The 20,944-nt window shown below is 35.7% G+C and overlaps 3 protein-coding genes across 3 annotated transcripts; 2 read left to right on the top strand and 1 right to left on the bottom strand.

Annotated features, from left to right (window-relative positions):
* LOC18772184 (mitochondrial dicarboxylate/tricarboxylate transporter DTC) lies at positions 1,409–4,882 on the top strand. The gene is made up of 6 exons (XM_007205584.2): positions 1,409–1,849; positions 2,061–2,144; positions 2,871–2,932; positions 3,133–3,494; positions 4,079–4,293; positions 4,458–4,882. Exons 1-6 carry the CDS (start codon positions 1,733–1,735, stop codon positions 4,512–4,514), a joined length of 897 nt encoding a protein of 298 aa, XP_007205646.1. The 5' UTR covers positions 1,409–1,732; the 3' UTR covers positions 4,515–4,882.
* On the bottom strand, positions 7,040–11,565 carry LOC18772601 (elongation factor P). Its single transcript, XM_020567559.1, has 11 exons — positions 11,109–11,565; positions 10,979–11,009; positions 10,795–10,808; positions 10,653–10,703; positions 10,464–10,533; positions 9,821–9,890; positions 9,652–9,719; positions 8,925–9,048; positions 8,363–8,402; positions 7,759–7,826; positions 7,040–7,330 (listed from the first exon to the last, which is right to left on the bottom strand). Exons 1-11 carry the CDS (start codon positions 11,337–11,339, stop codon positions 7,318–7,320), a joined length of 780 nt encoding a protein of 259 aa, XP_020423148.1. The 5' UTR covers positions 11,340–11,565; the 3' UTR covers positions 7,040–7,317.
* Positions 12,239–17,389, top strand: LOC18773229 (dihydroorotate dehydrogenase (quinone), mitochondrial). The gene is made up of 12 exons (XM_007207739.2): positions 12,239–12,344; positions 12,466–12,603; positions 12,889–12,971; positions 13,565–13,888; positions 14,104–14,359; positions 15,297–15,377; positions 15,472–15,579; positions 15,669–15,698; positions 15,923–16,060; positions 16,597–16,634; positions 16,738–16,837; positions 16,956–17,389. The coding sequence occupies exons 2-12, from the start codon at positions 12,469–12,471 to the stop codon at positions 17,046–17,048; spliced, it is 1,386 nt and encodes a 461-aa protein (XP_007207801.1). The 5' UTR covers positions 12,239–12,344; positions 12,466–12,468; the 3' UTR covers positions 17,049–17,389.

Below are 20,944 nucleotides of genomic sequence, written 5' to 3'. Positions count from 1 at the left end.
TCAATGTTGCTACACTCTCTCTCTCTCTCTCTCTCTCTCTCTCTCTCTCTCTCTCTCTCTGGTTTGTTTGAAAGGGGAAAGAAAAAGGCAACACCAACCCACAACTAGTGAAATGACGGCTCTATCCATGTGTTTATAATAAAATGTGACCTAGATTTCAGATTCAAAATGCAATATATTATATTGAGGTCATTTCATATTAACCACATTGTATTCAATTGAAAAACAAAAACAAAAAAATTACATCGTATTCAAAATGCAGTTGTAATGACATTTGGAAATGCTTAAACTTAGAGCTCACTAGCCAACTAAATTTAAAATTCTTCCGAATCTGAAAATAGTGATTTACCATAAATGATTTGAATTATGATAACAAACTTTGTCGTAACTTAAATCATTTACTTTAACCTTTTTATATCCAAAAAAAAGACCTTATAACTATTTGACTCAATCAATTTTCAATTTTGCATTTTAGAGCATTTCCAAAGGTTTAGGAAGCCTCTTAACTAAATAAGGAGGAGATGGAGATAAATCAGTTCTAATGTGCTCCCTATTCTACCCTTCAATGAACAATCCAATTTTGACTCCCTACTTTGAAGAAGACAGTAGAGAGAAAACGTGATTCTATCTGACACATGTTTTAATTTATTTATTTTTTACAATAACATTTTGTTCTTTTTTCAAAGTCCTCAGTTGAATCAAAATAAGTGTTCTATTGGTTGAAGATATGCTAGTGTATTGGCAATTAAAAACATCAACATCAAGCTTGGTTTGTATATTCTATATCAATTGGAAAAGCAAGCAAGGAATACAATTGTTGCCCTAGCTGCACGAAAAACAACAGGTTGTTTTTGACATATTAGTTGTTTTCCATAGAGTTGGTTTTAATATATTCTTCCTAGTTTTGGTTTTATTTTTGTAATATTTTGGAGTTTTGAATATGATTTTGTGAATTTGATTTTTGAGATTATGTAGTGGAAGCCTATAAAGTTTTGTTGGGAGATTAATAAATGGCGTAGAATTGGCGAACCATATCGCAGAGATGGCCATTCACAGTATTACTAATTTAGGTGTAAATGGGGGATTATATAATTGCATTCGCATTTATACTTTTATTATTGAATAATTATTAATTTTTGGGTTTAGTTATAATGTAAGCCTAGACAAATAATAATTAATAACCAACTAATTGTAGAATAGTCGGCCGAAAACATACTTGATGAGGGTGATTTTATTTGAACCAATTGTAGGATAGTCAGTCAGATTTTTATTTATTTATGAAATTGCTATTTTATTTGTTATTAATTTTTATTTTCACAATCAATTTGATTTAAAACCTTTTGTACAAAGGAAAAAAAAGAGCATTTTCCTATCGAGAAAAAGAATAGTGTGGAATAAATCAAATAATTTGACAATCAAGTAAAGTCACCAACTTTTAAAACACAGTCGGCCTAAAAAAAAAAGGGTATTTCTCTGACATTGTAATTTGGTAGACATCTAAGGTCATACAATAAACTTGTCCATTTTCATTTTCATTTTTAATTATAATAATTTTCAGGTCGTGAGGAAAGCGAGGAGGAAGAGGGTTTGTTGTGGGTGCAGTGTACTCTGTTAAATTGCCTCTTTGCTTTCCTTTGTTTTCTCCTCTTCTGCAACTCCAAAGCAGCCTCCTTGGAACCCATCTCCCCTTTCTCTCCCTTCGAGCTCTCACTAACTCACTTCAAATCCAAATATGGGAGACAAAAATAAGCCCAAGTCTGGTGTTTGGCCCACCATTAAGCCCTTCGTCAATGGCGGAACCTCTGGTATGCTTGCTACCTGTGTTATCCAACCAGTCGATATGATCAAGGTATGAATTTAGCGATTTGTATTAAACCCATGTTTGTTATTTCGTGTTAGCTGGTTCCCACTTTAATTTATGAGCTGATAACGAGTTTCTTTGATGATTTTTAGATCTGCGATTTCTGGGTCTTTTTGAAAGGTTTTGTTTTGTTTAGTGCAGTAATGTGGTTAAATGGGGCTGACGCGGTAATGGTTCTTCTTATCTTGGGTTGGTGCAGGTGAGAATTCAATTGGGTCAGGGATCAGCGGCCCAGGTCACCAGGAACATGATTAAGGAGGAGGGTATCGGTGCTTTGTATAAGGTATGTATTTTAAACGTGATTAGAACTTGAGTTTTGTTTCATGTATCTTGTTGATCCATTGCTGAAATGAGGTTTTAAATCAAGTGATGATGCTTCTAAGATCCGTTAAAGTGGAGGACCTTATATAGATTTGAATTTGTACCAGTAAAGTTTCTTACTTTTAGGTATGGGGTATGATTCAGGCTCTCACTGCCAATCAGAGATGCATGATGTTTTGATTCAAGCTATAATGTTAGGTTAGGCTGAGCGAGATTATATAGGTTGTTTCATCATTTACAAGTTGAGGCATTAACATATACTTCAGTTGGGAGGTGAGTATTTATGTGTAAGGATCTTCATTGAAGTTTTATGCTGAATATAAAAAGAAAGATAAGTCCTTTCTGCAGTATCACTTGATACAATTTCAAATAGTACATTACATTACCAAGCCATCATCAAATTCATCGTCTTTTTAAGTTTTAGTACATCGTTGAATTTAACTAACATCACAAGTTTTGTCATTTTATATTACATCCAACCAATTTGTATTCCAAATCCCTTCTCTCTGATTCACAGATCCAAATTCAATTTTAGGTATTTTTTGTCAGATTTGAGGTTCAAAATGTGGATGAATGTTTTTTTATTGACATAAGTTTTAGTTTTTTTTTTGTTTTTTTTTGTTTGATTGATTGGCTTAAGTTCATACGTTACAATATTTGTTTCTCTAAACGGAAATCCTATGAGCAGGGACTCTCTGCTGGACTGCTAAGACAAGCTACATATACCACAGCTCGGCTTGGATCATTCAGGTGGGTCTTTTGCAGCATTCAGACTTAAGTGAAATTGTATAATCTATATTTTATAGCTTTTAAATTTGTTTATTTAAAGCTTCACTTACGTTTAGTTTCATTTTCTTGATATTGTTAAGTAAGTTTATCATGTGGTATTTTCATTTATATGTACATTGTTTATTAGATAATAACATTGTTAATCTGATAAACTTGTTTAGGATTCTGACAAACAAAGCAATTGAGGCCAATGATGGGAAGCCCCTACCTCTATACCAGAAAGCCTTGTGTGGGCTAACTGCTGGTGCCATTGGAGCATCTGTTGGAAGTCCAGCAGATTTAGCACTCATTCGTATGCAGGCCGATGCCACTTTGCCTGCTGCTCAGCGCCGTCACTACACAAATGCTTTCCATGCTCTCTATCGTATTGTTTCAGATGAAGGGGTTTTGGCACTTTGGAAAGGTGCAGGCCCTACTGTAGTTAGAGCAATGGCATTAAACATGGGAATGCTTGCTTCTTATGATCAAAGTGTTGAGTTTTTCAAGGATTCCCTTGGATTTGGTGAAGCTACTACAGTCTTGGGTAAGATTCTTTGCAAGTACTATAAATGTGATTGTTTTTTACTTTAGACTATTTTGGGTGTAATTGAAATGAGGTTTTATTTGGCTAACTTTTACTGATTTCAGAACTATTTATTCAATCTACTCTGTATATTTGACTAATCCTCTTTGTGAGGAATCCAGTATTGTTAACATGGAATGAAGAGTAGTCGACTTCATATGTTAGGGCAGGTTTTCCTTTTATGTGAGGAAAGATTTGGAGTGAGCACTGTAGTTAAGCTAGCCAAAACACCCTGTTTGTGTTTTTATAGTTCCAAACTTTACTATTAAATAACATTGTTTTCAATAACTACGAATGTTGGTGGTTGATTTGTTGACAATTTGGACAGATTTTCTTGGCTGAACCTTATTATGACCTTATGCCCACATACAGATGTTGAGTTCATCTTGTTTATATTGTGAATTTTAATAGTTAAGGGGTATTGATGATGATCCTCTCTCTCTCTCTCTCTCTGCTTTCTCTTGGTTTCATACATCCTGTTCCCTCTGTTTCATTGTTAAAATATGCTTATGCTGAATTGACATGTGCTTGCTTGCTCTTTGTAGGTGCCAGTACTGTTTCAGGATTTTTTGCTGCTGCTTGCAGTTTGCCCTTTGATTATGTGAAAACCCAAATTCAGAAAATGCAACCTGATGCTCAGGGAAAGTATCCATACACTGGCTCTTTTGATTGTGCCTTGAAAACCCTGAAAGCAGGAGGACCATTGAAATTTTACACTGGGTTTCCAGTATATTGTGTTAGAATTGCCCCCCATGTCATGGTACTCTCTCTCTCTCTCTCTCTCTCTCTCTCTCTCTCTCTCTCTCTCTCTCTCTCTCTCTCTCATTTTGATTTTGTTGGGGGAACAAGGTTTTTTCATTTAGTTTCAATTGCTGACACATTTTGGTTGATGATATTCTGATTGGTTGGTGTTTAATTATGCAGATGACATGGATTTTCCTCAACCAGATCCAGAAGTTGGAAGCAAACTTTGGGTTGTAGTTTTCTTCCCGGACGGATATTTTGGCTGGAGTTGAGTTCAAACTTCAAACAATAATTTTTTTCTAGTTGTGTTGTAGTCCCGTTTCTGCGATTTGACGTTTTCAACGTCGAACAAATATTGGAAAATTTTTATAGCGGGGTTGGAGTAGGATTACTGAATTTATGGTATTTGTACTTGTAATTTTTAGGGTGTGATTGGAATAGGATATTACACCCCCTAATGATTCTGAAGCTGAGAACTTGAGAGAGATCGTCTCATTAGGTACAATTGGACGAATGCAGAAGAGAAATAAATTTTGTACACCACACTATAAAACAGGGGTTTGACGTTTTGAGCATCAAGTTTTTGCCTTCGTTTTCACCGTCTACAAATTGATAGTTTCTTCCTTCTGGTTAAGTTTTAGAGTTTTAGTGCATCACGTCAAAAATGATTTCTGTCTGCTATAGGCAGTGTAGTGGAAGGAATGCTTCTTACTATTGACTATTGAGGATCGTCATTCCGTTTCCATCTACTCCTTTTAACCAAAATTAAACTTCACTCGTTAACACAAGTAAAAAAAATTGGCACTAATGCTGTTTGTTTCTCTTTCTTCGTGAAAACATAAGGGACAATTGGGTAAAAATTCTTCCTGGACTACTTGAATTTCCAGGCATTATTATCTTTATCAAAACTGATTTCAAAATTTATAATAAGGTTTCGACTTCTGCCATAGCTCTGATTGTTAGAGTACATTTTTGTTGGTTGAGTCTCGCTCTGTTTGATATGGTTAAAGAAAAAGGATAGCATTCTCCATAACAAGGTATAAAACAAAACGGATATAGTCCAACTTGTATATGTGTCCTTTCTAAACCTATTAAATTTTAGAATATTAGCATTTCATGCTTCATGAGCCAACGAAGTAGTATTATTGTTTCTTTTTTGGGAATATGTTCTTCTTGAGGTCCTAACAGTATCGTGGTTATCTAGCATGTAATAATTGTAATTTGTCAACTCATCTGTGCACACTGCATGTTAATAAATGGCAGATGTGGGTAGCTTTTTCTACCCTCTACATGGTCAGGCCTGTGGTTTGGGGTTCGATTCCTTGGGGTACCTATCTAGCTATTTGCTAGAGTTTGTTTCTTGCCCCAGTATTTAATTTAATACATCCAATTTTGTCTCAGTTTAACCTCTTTCCTTTTCCTCTCGTATTTATTTGTAATGTAATTTAGTTATCATTTTTATTCAGGTGCAAGTGCTATTTCAGCATTCTTTGCTGCAGCATGCAGTTTGCCGGTAAAACACATACATTTAGCCTCTATAAAAAGTGGACATGCTAGAACCTCCCTGGAGTGTGCCCTTGAAATTTTGAAATCAAGAGGACCCCTTGGATTCTTTTCAGGATTTTCTGTTTGTCTTCTCCGTGCAGCACCTCCTATCATGGTACTCTCTCTTTTTCTCTCACACACACAAACACACAAACGCGCACAAGCATGCGCACACATTTATTTGTTAGTGATTGCCTGCTGCATGATTTTGCAGACTACATGGTTTGTTTTAGAAAGGATCCGGGAACTCGAATTGTCAATTGGACTGTTGCAATCTGATTAGCACAAGTCTGCAATGAGATTTGAAGTTAGTTTGGCCAAATTGTATCAGTGCTTTGCCACTCTTGACGCATTTATATTTAATTTACGACTACTTCATGGATATTCTACTTTGGCAGCAGTTGTGCATGCAGTCAAGCTTTCGTTTTGTTTTAAGGTTTAGTTCCCCTTTGTTTTGTAAATATGTAGGGGAAAATGACATGGAATAGGTGGGGATACCATTACCAATGAAATCAAGAACTTAACTTCTTTATGACTTTTTTAAAACCTCTTTCCCTTACGCTGCTTGTGGAATCGGATTGGATTTGAATTCCGGTTGCTCATATTTAACCAACTAACTCTTGGTTTAGTAGTAATTCTTTTTTAATGGCTTGAATGAATGTCAAAAAACACTGCCATGTATGCTTGCTGGATGTTGTGGGTGGATAATGCAAATGTGTTATTGACGAAATTAACAATGAAAGCAAAAGTAAACTTGGAGCTCTTGATAATAATAACAGAAATTGAGATATTATGATCATCTTTATCTTACAACAAAGTTCTTTTCCCCTCTTCTTTTTTGGGTTAATTGCATTTTTATTTCCTCACGTTTGCCCTTAATTGTAACTCCTCAATGTTTAAAACGCCGTCCAATGTTAAATCTCCATTACACAATCTGTGGCAGCCCACACTTTTAGTTGACGATCATGCCAAATTTGCGACATGTGGACATAAACAAATAAAATATTTAGATTGTTTAAAATATTGGTTTAATTAATAAGAAAATCTGAAAACAAACAACGCAAACCCCCTCCCCTGCCGGCCCGTCCTCTCTCGTCTCTTCCTAATGACATCAAAAACTTTTTTTTTTTTTTTAAACAAATAACTTGAACTGATGGCAAGCTAAAAATGATCTAGAGACGGCATAATACTCTTCCCCTTTTCAAACTGCAGTTTTATGTAAATAAGAATGTGAAACGTTACTTTCTATAAATTAAATTGCACGCAGAAAACAATTGTTCATCAAGTTCAAGGGCAAAACTTGGATCCTCCCTAAAGAGCTGTGTATCATTCTCTAATGTTGTATGAGTAAATATACATCACACTGAATCAGCAGCAACCTCATCATCAAGGTTAATAAATTAATCCATTACGGAGTTGAACTCAACAAGTGATCTTAGACTCATCCCAAATGATATTCCATCTCTCCATCAGACTGAAGCAATGATATTAAGCACTATGCCTTGGCCCTGAAAGCAACAGGAAATAAAAAAAATGAAATCAAAGCTTACTAGAAAATCTAGAAACCAAATTCCCAACACAGGCATTATGTTCCCCCTAGAGTCCAGCTGAAACATTCAAGTTATAATTATTTATGGATAACTACGTAGAAACAAATGACAGCAGTTGAGGTGTAATGAAGAGATCCGGTGACAATACGCAAAGAGAGTTGTAAATATACATGGATAACAACAACATCACATTATAACTGGAACATCTCAATCATCAGGGCCTTTTGAGTTATAAAGCAGAAAAATCTTGTCATATAAACATTTATAAATATTAGGTAAATCTTGATATTGCTAATAGGATGCTTAGGTGCTTACTTTATATCTAGCTGTGCAAGAACAACTTAGAAGAATATGATACACGCTCAGAGAGATAAGTAGAAAATTACCTTCTGACATAGGAGTCGTCCTCAGTGTCAATTATCACAGCTTCACCAGCTATGATGTGAGGTGGTACCTAGCAAGTCCGGAATGAAAAAGAAAAAAGAAAGAAGACATTAATGCAATCTCTGATTCATGACACCTATAGCATATCCTCAATGCACCATTCGCCATGTAATCTGCATGCTACATATGTATTTATCTTCCAGCTTATAGAATGGTAGAACAGGGAGAGAGGAGAGGGAGAATCTGGGCTCTAAGAACAAGCTGAACTTTGCAAGAATGTGGGAGTCCAGCAAGCCTTCAGGATCAACTTATAAACTCAATCCAGACATAATGGTAAGCTATCTGCTCTATAATGTGAGCTGTTTAAATTGTCATACTATATAAAACAAAGCTCTTGATAACTTGAAAACTTCTCCCAAAAAAAAAGTGTTGACATCATGCAATATGAAAAAGTTCACTTCAAATTAAAAAACCATACTCTGTAATGCCCACTATTCGTTACTTATTGTTTGATGCAGGTTTTGTAAATACCTTATTTTCTTCTAATATTAGCTACTGAAAGCAGTAAATTAGCTTATCCAAAATATTTAAAAAATAAATTCTTACTTTCATGGTGAAGCCATTTTGCATCTCAGCTATTTTATCCCTGCATTTTAGAGAAAAATCAGGGGTTAGCAAAAGTGCACAAATAATATATTAATATTACAATGCACACTAGTGTCAACATGATAATAGGAATCCACTTGAGAATTTAGTCACAAGATTTTACTTTGTAGGGGAAACAGATAAATGATATTGCAAACTACACCAGATAACCAACAACCTAATCATGATCAACTTTAGCAAAGTCCTCAAACCAGCATACTTAAAGGTTTTAATGCATGGGGCCCACTATTATCAATTGATGCCTCGATGAGGGCATCTCCATGACAAGAAATCTACGGTTATATCTTTTCAAGCTTTAGTTTAACGGGTTAACTTAGAAATCTACGGTTTAGCAATTATATCCTTTGTCAGAATAATGACAAGAATTCAACACTGAAATTGATCAAGCAGTTTATTATATCAAGTGATAATTCAAGGAGTAAGTGCAACTGAAAGACAAAGCAACATTGAGTAGTGAGATGAAGTCTACAAAAACAATAGCATTTGCACAATTAAAACATACTTAGGTGTTGCTGCAATCCCCTTCACAGGAGGTTGTGCTTCCTTGACAATGCATGTCACATGTTTTGGAACTGATGCGGACAAAGGGATTCCGTTAAACAGCTCCACTTTAACTTTCAGTTCCTCTGTTCACAGTGAATATCATATTTTATTTTGGTATAATACATGGCAACTATGACAACTAACAATGATGATGAAATTTAAATTCAATTACATATCTGAATAAAATTTTCTGCCAAAACAGGAAACAAGGCATTATTATTATAACACCCAAAATGACTAGGACGGTTTAGATAATTGTATCTAAGAGGCATCACAGTATTGGAGTTATAAGATGGTTCAGTGCCAGTGGCTGGAAGGTCCTGATACTAGTAGAGTTATTAAGCCGGTCATGAAGAAGAGTTTTACACGGATTGCCAATCACAATGGCATTCTGAACAGAAGAAAAAAAAGTAAGTAAACAATGATGTGACAGCAGCTTCCACCACATGATTATTTTCAGATACCACCATGTAGTTTTATCCAAAACACCATTCGTGGCAGCTAGAAAGTAAATTGTTGTAATAAATAACTCTGAATCAATTTACATAAATTTATATACTATGAATTTCATGCTCATTGATAATCACTAACTTTTGGAATACGGACAGTAAGAAAAAAAAAAAGTAAAGGTAAAATCATGGAAAATGAATGAACAGAAAGGAACATGAACTATAATAAGCCTCGACCTTGTAGGTATTTAGCCTTCTTTCCAAATAAGTCCTCAGGCACTTCGAGCTGATCGTACGTATCAGGGCTGATAAAAATTACAAAGAGAAAGTATTTCTTAAGAGGAAGTAACAGCAGGAAGTGAAAGGAAGAGGATGCTGGAGGGAAATTTTAAAACATAAAACTCACTCAATCAATAATACAATGCCATCACGATCTGTGCACATGTAAATGTAGCTTTTTGTCTCAACAAATACTCCTGCAGCAATCATACAAGATTTTATCATTTTAGCTCACACAACCATAATAACTGAAAGAATGGCACATCATTGAGATCAAAAGACCTCAGCCAACTTGACATAACTGTGATAATACAGCCCATTTGTCAGTATTGTTTTTAATTTAGGAAAAGGTACCAGCCACTATTGAGCAATGGGCGTCCACTAAAGGATAAACCAGTGCTTATAACTAAAAGAATAAGGAGCATCCACTAGACGGGTTAACATGAACCGATTAGTTTCAAGAGGTAACTTTCCTTGCTGAAAGCGACCATTATTCAGTTCAAAACAACCTACACTCAAGTAAATGCATAAAAAAATTTGTGAACACTGGTCAATGTCTTTGTGAACAAGCCTCACAAGCAGACGTTTTAAAAAAGTGAAACGAAACAAAACCAGAACAATGAAAAGCAATGCGGAAACAGTCATCCAAGAAAGGAAACGTATTGAACTAACAAAGAATGCGTACATCAACAATTTAAAGCAATCTGATAGGGAATGAGCATTGTAGACTATTAAGCTAATGGTAATGGGAATTTACAAAAATTTCGTACTTTCAACTGCCTCATCCGTCGACAACCTTTGGGATGTCTTGTTTCCAGAGTCAACATCACGAAGCTCCACCTACAATGAAAACACAGCTTCACATTTCAGCTTGTTTTTAAGAAAAAGCACAAAATGTACAAATCAAACCTTATGAATAAGGTTCTAATAATGATAAGGTCAGAATGACAGAAACACACCTTAATGTGCGCTTTTCCTCTTCCTTCATGGGAATGTTCTACCTTTATCACCTAAATAATAACAAATTATGCATCAATTAAATCACAGAATATTCATCAATAACATTATTGCACCATTCAAAAATACAATAAACCAATTCACCTGGTAAAGACGATCTGAAGCAAGTATTGTCCACCATAAAACCAAGCGCAACCGCAATGTGATTTTTTTAATTATAAATGATTCATAAAATTTGTTAGCAAAAAAACAATTTTAAATGAATATTCAAACAAAACCCAACGAGCTTCTGTGTAAAATTGATTGCAAGGCCAAACTGCCAACCCACCTTTCCTCTCAATGACATTTCCAGCTCTCACCTGCACAATCGCACGATCATGATTCATGACTGTGAACAACAACTACAATTCAAAACGTCGTCGCTCAGTAGGAAACCGAAATGAGATTGAAAAACTTACATCGGAGCCCAGGACAACGGCTCCGCGGTGTTGGATGGCGGACCAGGGAGATTGAAGCAGAGTTCTTCCAGTGAGACAGGTGTTGGTGCAGTGGGTGATGCTGGTGTCACAGCCCAGTGAGGTAAGCAAGTTCGATAAAGAAGAAGGAGCAGTGAGTGTGGTTAAGGTTCTTGGAGCGAGGAAGAAGAGAGGCCGAGTGAGGTTCTTGCTCAGCTTTGCTACCGCTTGCATCTTCTTTTTCTCCTTTCTATTTTCTATTTTCTGAAACGAACGAACGACAGCTCCAAATTGGGATTTGAGAAAACAAGCAGCAACCCGCGCTCAAATAAATATATATTACATATGCTCAAGTCAAGAAGCTGGGATTACTTGAAGGCCACTCAAAAATTGTTATTTCAAGTAATTTTGTAACTTGACAAATCAAGGATTGTAATTAACTAGATATTATTGCATATCAAGGATTGTAATCTAACTTGTTATGACTTTTATCTTTTTTCTTCTTATTATTGTTTATGTGAAGGAAAGACTTGAACCCTAGTAAGTAAACTTTTGCACACCGTTCCCGTTCCCTGTCCCTGCCCATTTGAGCAACACTCTTGGGCTTGTAGTTGTTGATGGCTTATGAGTCATTGGGTTACAAAGAAATTTGATGTTTCATTTGGTCCTTGTACAGTTACTAGTTGGATTGGATCCTAGCCCATACAACTCTTTTACTTGTTCACTTGTCGGTATCATTGCAGCTACGCGATCTTGAGCAATATTTGCGTAATGAGGACTTTAAATGAGGTCTTATTTCTTAATTGTTTGATGAAATTAATTAGTTATTGAATCGAATTAGTTAATTTGATCTGACGGCGAAAAATAAATGATTGGCTTAAGCACTATGGACCTGTGTATATGGTCACGTTTGCAACATTTTTTGTCAAAATTGCCATACATTGATATGGAACAACCCCAACGCAATGTTCTAATAATAATGCTAGGGGGACACCACTTGGGTATAACATGCATCTATTTACTCATACATTCTTAAATCAATAACACCAAGTATATCTGATATTGACCCGTAAACGCAAAATAACCCGTTTAATCTAAGACCGGGTGCCCATATATCACCCGCACGAGAAAAAGCCAAACCAGTCGGTGTGTGCCATTTTACCCATTGTCCCGCTCCTTCAAGGGTGCCGTCGTAACAAGCCCAGTATCACTCTCTTGCCTTCCACAGTCCACTGCTCTGTACGTTCCTTTTCTACTATTGATTTTGCATTTGCCTTTGATTATTTTGTTAGCAAAGTTAGTTCGCGAGGCGATATTTAAGCTATTGAAAATTTTTAACTTTTTTATTTGATCATTGAAGGTCATGGCAGCAAGGGCTTCAAGAAAATTATTAAGAGACTTTTTGTTCAGAAGGGCATGCACAACTCCTATTGCAGGTGCACGACACTGTTCTTCTGCTGCAGAAACTGCTCCAAAGATTCCTCATTTTTCGAAGAAAGTATGCGCTCTCTCTCTCTCTCTCTCTCTCTCTCTCTTCTTCTTCTTCTTCTTCTTCTTCTCCTTCGTATATGTATGACACTATCTTTTTGGTTGCAAAGAATCACAGAGGAAGAACTATGACGACTATATTTTTATTTGTTTCCAGCAAAAATGCAAACCCATCTCACCAAAGTGGTGCCTTTTCATTTTATATTGCTTACACTTATTTTTAAGTCAAATTTGTTGGAAATTCAATGCATTATTGTTTGATTTTGAAGTGCTGTCTGCTTATTTTGAACTGTAGGGGAGGTTGTTGACGGGAACCACCTTAGGCTTAGTTATAGGCGGAGGAGCTTATGTGAGCACTGTGGATGAAGCAACTTTCTGGTACCTCATTTAAATATTTAAGTAGAAGTTTTGCTCTGTTTGCATTTAACCTTTCACACGGTTTACAATATGGTTGCAGTGTTTCAGCATTTATGTTTAATTCCACTTACTGTTACCTATCAGCCAGAAAAGTATAAGCATAAAACATGTGGAATTCTCTTAAGGCAACCTCTGATGCTTGAATTAAAAGTCTGTCATGCTGTATTGCTTGAAACCTGTGTGGTGTAAGCGTGTGTTGTTCGGTGTTGGGGCTGGGGGTGAATTTCTCTGGATTTCTCCTTGTTACCTAGAAACTTTGGAATTACACTCCTAGTTGTAAAAGTCATAAATTTCTTTTGCTAAATTAATAGCTTTCGTGGGACATTAGACAAAAATTATGAATTGTCATTTGTTATGTTCTGCCTCATTCTTGCAGTGGTGATGAGGTTGTTCATTGTTATGCTATTGTGTACTTATTTATGTGGATGAAGCAGAAACCGTGTAATTCAGTTTATTTATCAGGAGTTAGTAGACTGGCTTAAGTTTTTTGTGAAATGTTGAAGTTTAATTTTAGTTACGTTTATTGCTAATTCTTGGATATCAAATTTTTGAAGTGGCTGGCTATTCTCAGCTACAAAACTTGTGAATCCATTCTTCGCTCTTCTGGATCCAGAGGTTGCTCACAGACTGGGTGTCTCAGCCGCAGCACGAGGTTGGGTTCCTAGAGAGAAGAGACCAGATCCATCAAATTTAGGGCTAGACGTTTGGGGAAGGAAGTTTTCCAACCCTGTAGGTCTTGCTGCTGGATTTGATAAGAATGCTGAGGCTGTTGATGGTTTACTTGGTTTAGGCTTTGGCTTTGTAGAGATTGGCTCTGTAACCCCCGTTCCCCAAGAGGGCAATCCAAAGCCTCGTATCTTCAGATTGCGTGAGGAAGGGTAAGAGTATGTTTTGTGTTTATCTTATTATGTTCTGATTAAGACCTGAATTGCCTTGAATTTCTTGTGTTAAGTCAAATTTTCTATTCACTTTTGGAAGGTGATTATGGTGCTTTAGCTTCTGAATCTTTTTTTTCTTTTTTTGTCAAACTTGAGCTGGGTTATATTTCTTGTTCTAACTTATGTGCTATCAATCTACCTGATGTTGTGTTCAGAGCTATCATCAATCGATGTGGCTTTAATAGTGAAGGAATTGTTGCTGTTGCAAAGCGGTTGGGTGCTCAGCATGGTAAGAGGAAGTTGGATGAAACTACAAGCTCTTCATCTTCTTCAGGTGAAGAAGTCAAACCTGGAGGCAAAGCTGGCCCTGGAATACTAGGGGTGAATCTTGGGAAGAATAAGACAAGTGAAGATGCTTCTGCAGATTATGTACAAGGGGTTCATACATTGTCCCAGTATGCTGATTACTTGGTAGATTGTTCTCTATTGATTTCTCATAGTCTAGTAATTTTTCTGTCTGACATTGTGACTCTGCTGCTTTGCAACTAAAGACATGTTCATTCCCTCTTGTTGGAAAGTGCATCTTGATTGCAAATGTTGGTGCCCTAGGAATAGGATCGCCGTTTGTCCAAAGGAGGTTGCGTGGAGGGTAGTTCTGCTGACTGAAGCATAATTAGGAAAAAACACTCTCTTCACTCTCTTCACTGTCCAACTTGTTCTTTCTTTTAACAAGAGTTCACTTTGTGGTTGTACTCACAAATGCATCAACTTCATCATGATGCCTGTGTGTGTGAGTATGCTGTTTTCATGGCTAACATCTAATAATATAGGTTCTTGTTATGTTGCTTCTCCACACAGAAAAGCAATAAGAGGTGCATTTGAATAGGCCTCTTGTTGTGGTCTTTTGGTTGGTTCATTCATTTGATTTTGAATTGTATAATTTCATACCATCTTTAGGCTATTTTATCAGTTGTCACAAATTATACTACAGAATTGGTTACATATTTCCTTGTCTGTTGATAAATGATGCCATATATGTCTTTTGAGGGTCACAATCAATTTACTAGAGAATAGAGATTTTGGAAAATAATTTCTTAAAAGCTCAGATGGGCAGCAATTGTTCGGAAGTCCGACTTTTTATTACTTGACTAGGATATTTGATCAATCAAATTTATATCTGGAAATGATTCAGATTAAAGTAAAACTTCCTCAACTTCAGTTGTGAAAGCTGAATTTTCAGTGGGTTGAAATAGAGTCTTGCATCATTTCTTGATATTGTTCCTCAGAAGTTGAGTTTTCAGTAATAATTCACAAACTGCAAGCATTAAGGTTTTAGTTTCTGCATATACGTTTCAAGTTCAAATCCAGTTTCATTAATTCGACAATATTTGTGCTGATCTCTTTGCAGGTGATTAATGTTTCATCACCCAACACCCCTGGGTTACGTATGCTTCAGGGAAGAAAGCAGTTAAAGGACCTTGTGAAAAGGGTATGGATCTCAGAGGCATGAACTTTCTCTCTCTATATAATTGATCACAATGTCTGCAAAAGTTAGCTCTTATAACTCTTTCTTCCATCTCAAGGTTCAAGCTGCTCGTGATGAAATGCAATGGGGTGAAGAGGGCTCTCCTCCATTGCTCGTGAAAATTGCTCCAGATTTGTCTAAAGAAGACCTTGAAGATATTGCTGCAGTATGCGTTTATGCTCGTAATTGATTACTTTCTTCGCCCCCTCTTCTCCTTAAAATGGTTTTCTTATGGTGGTTTGTTTATGGACATAGGTTGCCCTTGCCCTTCGCTTGGATGGATTGGTATGTTTACTTCCTATCACACACTTCACAGTTTTCATTGTTTACCATATCCATATCAAAAGTTTCTACTCTTTGAGCTATTTAGTGCAATGATAACCATATGGTGTTCTACATGTTAATATTAGAGTATAGGTTGATGACTTTAATGTTCAGTATGTTATTTACCTAAAAGTTAGTGCCATTTGTTCTACTCTTATGAGCTGTTTTTATCTTGTTTATTCTAGATTATATCAAATACAACTGTTTCAAGATCAGATCCTGTTACTACAAACCCAGCGGCTTCTGAAGCTGGTGGCTTGAGTGGAAAGCCACTCTTTAATATCTCTACCAGTCTCTTAAAGGAGATGTACATTTTGACGAGGGTACGTTGCCCCTTTGTAACTCATGTAACCTGTTATTCACAATACTTACACTGGGGTAGATTGCATAGAACATATCTTTACAAGATGCCACTTATTTTTATGTTATATTATTGAAAATTTTGAAGATGCTTGAGTATGTTGGCCTGATATGTCATTCTATTGTTGTCATGACCCATCATCCCATTGTGGCTTATGTACATGTGAAGTTGGACTGTTAATATTACTTCGTTACCCTTGCATTAGGAAGTACAGAATTATGAAAGCATAAAATATCAGTATACAAGCGTCAAATTTCATGTAGAGTAGCTTATAATTGTTTTTGGGTTTGATGAATATGGCGTCTAGCTGAGTTCCTTTTATTTATTTTTACTAGAGAATATTTATTGGCTTGAACCTCTTAGTTGTTATTGCTAGACATTTAGGTCCTCTTTTGGATGTTATTTGAACTATTTGTTTAAATTGTATGTTCTTTCCTTTTGGTTTCATTTTTATGCCTATGTATCCGAGCTTGACCCTGTTAATTTAATATCAATCAGGGAAAGATTCCTCTAATAGGGTGTGGGGGCATTAGCAGGTAAGATCAGAACAGCCCTTTGTTGATATTTTTCATATTTTAATTATTCTCTACTTTTCCCCCCCCCCCCCTTAATTGGACTTTGTTTATGCCATTGATTTAGTGGTGAGGATGCTTACAAAAAGATACGAGCTGGAGCAAGTCTTGTTCAGCTTTATACAGCATTTGCCTATGGGGGACCTGCTCTCATCCCCCAGATAAAGGTATTTTCTGATGTGCTCATTCTGCAGAAAACCATTTTTTTCCCCCTGATGTCAACGACGTGCTTATAATAGTCTTACTATCTTTGCTTCTCTCTCTCTTTCTCTCTCACTCTCACAGGCTGAATTGTCTGAGTGCTTAGAAAGGGATGGTTTCAAGTCCGTTAGTGAAGCAGTTGGTGCAGATTGCAGAGTGGCAACGCCAAAAGTATAAACAATAGATATGCGATGAACTTATTTGCAGAGCAAATTTTTACCTTGCATCGTGTAAATTGTGGTTTTTAAGCGGTCTTATTTTTTGTACGGGAGTCGCAGAGGAAATTTTTGAAGAGGCATTATTTGTAATTTGAACCCGTAAACTTTATACTGAATATTAAATTTAATTGTAGGCAATGGAAAAGAAAATATGCTGCCACTGCCGGATGTGCTAGCTCAGAGTTAGAGCTGATATGTACAAAATTGGATCCATTCTAGTTTCTGTTTTGTTACTCAATTCAGCTGGCTTGGACGTGCTCGCACATCCACTAAAAAATAACAAACTTGCTTTATGAGAAACTTGTCTTATATTTTATATGCTCCTACCTCGAATAAGAACCTTCCTTGCTTTATGAGGAACTTCAAAATTATCCCAATTGCCGCTCACACTGCTAGTATAATTTCAGATGATCGTATTCTTAACTACTCTGGTTAATAGTAACCTATTTCCATGATTTCTTTTTTTATTATTATTATTTCTTTTTGAGAAAGCCACTGTTTCTATGTTACTATGTTTGATGTGTGAAATCAAACTTCCAATGATTACTGCATCAATATAGACTTTTATTATTTACATGTCTGAGCCTAATCGACTCCTTAGTATTGCAAAAATGGATTTTAGCCTCCAAACCTCCAAGTCACAACATGATTCGATAATATCAACTACTTGTTGGAGTTTGAATGAAATACATGAACTTGAATCCTACATTGGAAAATAAGAGAAAGTCTCTACTCCTAATAAGTGGGGTCTTCCCACACATGCTATATGGAAGGTGGGCCTTGTGGGTTAGGTCCAGTTATGTCGTACTAACTATATATTGCAATCGAAACTCTAATCCTAAAACCCTATGTCAAGTTACGTGAGTCTCGAGTCATAAGTACTCAATAGTAGGCTTGTGGTTGGATTTAGGGTTTGGAGGCTCAAATCCATTTTTGAAATACTAAAATAATTTGCTAATAATTGAAACAATTTTTACAATATATTCGAAAATTAAAAATAATTTTAAAGTCCGCAAAATTATTGAAGATAAGTAAATATAATTAATTAATATTTATTAAGTATTTTATGAAATTAGTAAAATATTTCAAAACTAATTATTCACAAAAGAAATAATAATTCAAACATAATTACTAATTTAAGTAATTAAAAAGGGCTAAGATACCACTTAACAGTATAGCCGCGCGGCTATACTCTCTCATATAAATACATGTTAACAGCATGGCCGAACGGCTGTACGGTTAAAATATTCGAAAATATTTAGTTTGCTGCAGTCTGACATAAAGACAGCCTTAAAATCTGCGTTTGGTATTTTGGATGGGCCATTGCCTGTCACCGATTGGTGCAGAGGTCGAAACAAATCAGGTGAAATCACAGTTGATGGATATTCTGCTGAGTCCACTATAAGTGAATGTAAAGATTCATCAAGTATTGTAGCTACCTCTATTGTAGAACCATTGAGCCCATCACCATCTTGTTCTGCTGGATCAACTTGCCTTAAAGGTATACTTATACGTGTATGTACTTGATGATATTGCTGATTTCATTGTACCTACTAGTTTGAGTTTCAACAGTTTCTAGTGCAATGGATGGAGCAAAAGTGGACGAGACATCCCAAAGAAGATCAAACCAAGCAAACTGTACTTCTGAGTCTGATCTACAGATGTGCTCCCGGCTAAGACCGACACTTTTGTTATTCCGTTCCCTGCTATACTCGTTGGGTATACCTTTTGTGTCACAACATCTGGAAGTGAAATTAGACATAAGTTTGTTTTGTTTAACAACAAGGATTCATATATAAGGAGAGTTTCCAACAGAATATGGAGGATTCTATGACCTCCTACGCAGAATAGCCGAACAACACCCCAAAGATTAATAGAAGCTAGCCTTATGATCAACTCATAGGATATGAAACCAGACCAAAACAATTACTATATAGCAAAAGAGATCAGAACCAACTGATCTTTCTTTCCAAAAGTAATATGCTATATCAATGAGGAACCCCATTATTGAACTCCACATTACCATTGAAGTTTCTCATTACTTCTATTTTTATCTTGTGCAATTGTGCAATGCTGCTTTCATGAAATAACTACCCATCTTTTGGTAATGTAACCGTACATCTCATATGGTTTGCAGCAATACTCGGTTATTGTCGAATTTTTTAAAAAGAAATAGTATAGCCGCGAGGCTATCCTCGGTTTTTCAAATTTTTTTTTTCAAAGAAACAGTATAGGGCCCGGCTATACGCTGTTATTTCTAATTTTTTTTAAAAAGAAATCGTATAGCCCCAAGGCTATACTGGATTATGTATAATTTTTTTCAAAGAAATAGTATAGCCGGGCGGCTATATGCGGTTATTGCCATTTTTTTTAATAAAGGAATAGTATAGCCGAACGGCTATACGCGGTTATTTCTATTTTTTAAAAGAAGTAGTATAGCCGAACGGCTAGACTCGGGTTTGTCTAATTTTTTAAACAAAAATAGTATAGCCGACCTGCTATACGCGGGTTTTTCTAATTTTTTAAAAAGAAATAGTATAGCCGAACGGCTATACCCCTTTTTAAATTGAAATAGTGTAGCCGCGCGGCTATACCGGGTTTTTAAATTTGTTTCATGGACATAGTATAGCCGCACGGCTATACTCTGATTTTCTATTTTTTTAAAAAGAAATCGTATAGCCACCGGGCTATACTCGGTTTTGTCTAAATTTTTTAAACAGAAATAGTATAGCCGCATTGCGATAGGCAGTTATTTCTATTTTTTAAAAAGAAATAGTATGTCCGGACGGCTATACTAGGTTTTTTATTTATTTAAGAAATATTATAGCTGAACGGCTATACTCAATTTTGTCTAATTTTTTAAAACAGAATAAGTATAGCCGGTCGGCGATACTTGAGTGTTTCTAATTTTCTGGCTATACTTGGGTTGTCTAATTTTTCAAAAAAGAAATAGTTTAGCCGCCCGGTCACTCCAGTCACTAGCCCTGCCTTCGGCATCCCCCCCCTTGCGGTGGTTTTTAGAAAAAAAAAACTTTTTTCAAAGAAATAGTATAGCCGAGCTGTTATACGCGATTATTTCTATTTTTTTAAAAAGAAATAGTATAGCCGCACGGCGATACTCGATTATGTCTTTTTTTTTTATATATATTTATTTTAAGAAATAGGATAGCTGAGCGGCCGTACTTGCCTCTTGTTTTAATTTAGGGTTTGTAGGCTCAAATCCATTTTTGGAATACTAAAATAATTTGCTAATAATTGAAAGGGTTTAGGGAAAGACGAAGATGTTGAAGAAAGTTATGAGAGGATACACGCTTACATCTTTCAACCAAGTTTCTTTTTCTTCTTTTTTATTTATTTTCTTTTTCAAGCAAATATTTGGATTTAACGGGTCAAATAGTTACGTTGAATGTTTGCCCAAAAAAAAAGTTACGCTGAATGGGTAAATTGTTATCGGGAAAATAATGGAATAAATATAATTGCAATAAGTTATTAAAAACTAATATATATTTCAGTATCACAATTTTACAAACAATCACACCAATTTATGAAAGATTGTGATAGAATTTTAATTTGTGTGAATATAAATCAAATTAAAATAGGCAAAAGAAGTATAAATTATCTTTGTTGACAAAGAAAAAAAAATATAAGTTATCTTTGTTGACAAGGTTTAAAATGACGTTTAGTTTAATAAATTTGTAGTAAAAATAGAAAGTTAACAATACACAATTGTTAATAACTACTTTCATTTTAAAATCTAAACAATTTTTAATATGCCACACTATTTAAGATACAAATTTGGTGTCCCTAGCAGCAACCTTTATATATATACGTGCCGCACCGCAAATCCATCGGGTC

The sequence above is a fragment of the Prunus persica genome, chromosome G6 (assembly GCF_000346465.2).
Source record: "Prunus persica cultivar Lovell chromosome G6, Prunus_persica_NCBIv2, whole genome shotgun sequence".
Classification (NCBI taxonomy): domain Eukaryota; kingdom Viridiplantae; phylum Streptophyta; class Magnoliopsida; order Rosales; family Rosaceae; genus Prunus; species Prunus persica.
The sequence above is the reverse complement of the archived record's forward strand: the minus strand, read 5'-3'. Positions and strand labels throughout refer to the sequence as shown.

Coding starts and splice junctions, on each gene's coding strand:
- LOC18772184 (XM_007205584.2), top strand. CDS start 1,733: ATGGGAGACAAAAATAAGCCCAAGTCTGGTGTTTGGCCCACCATTAAG. Junction 2,933..3,132: donor GCTCGGCTTGGATCATTCAG/GTGGGTCTTTTG, acceptor AAACTTGTTTAG/GATTCTGACAAACAAAGCAA. Junction 4,294..4,457: donor GAATTGCCCCCCATGTCATG/GTACTCTCTCTC, acceptor TTAATTATGCAG/ATGACATGGATTTTCCTCAA.
- LOC18772601 (XM_020567559.1), bottom strand. CDS start 11,339: ATGCAAGCGGTAGCAAAGCTGAGCAAGAACCTCACTCGGCCTCTCTTC. Junction 9,891..10,463: donor GACGGATGAGGCAGTTGAAA/GTACGAAATTTT, acceptor TGATTGCTGCAG/GAGTATTTGTTGAGACAAAA. Junction 9,720..9,820: donor GGCATTGTATTATTGATTGA/GTGAGTTTTATG, acceptor AATTTTTATCAG/CCCTGATACGTACGATCAGC.
- LOC18773229 (XM_007207739.2), top strand. CDS start 12,469: ATGGCAGCAAGGGCTTCAAGAAAATTATTAAGAGACTTTTTGTTCAGA. Junction 14,360..15,296: donor CCCAGTATGCTGATTACTTG/GTAGATTGTTCT, acceptor ATCTCTTTGCAG/GTGATTAATGTTTCATCACC. Junction 16,635..16,737: donor GGGTGTGGGGGCATTAGCAG/GTAAGATCAGAA, acceptor CCATTGATTTAG/TGGTGAGGATGCTTACAAAA.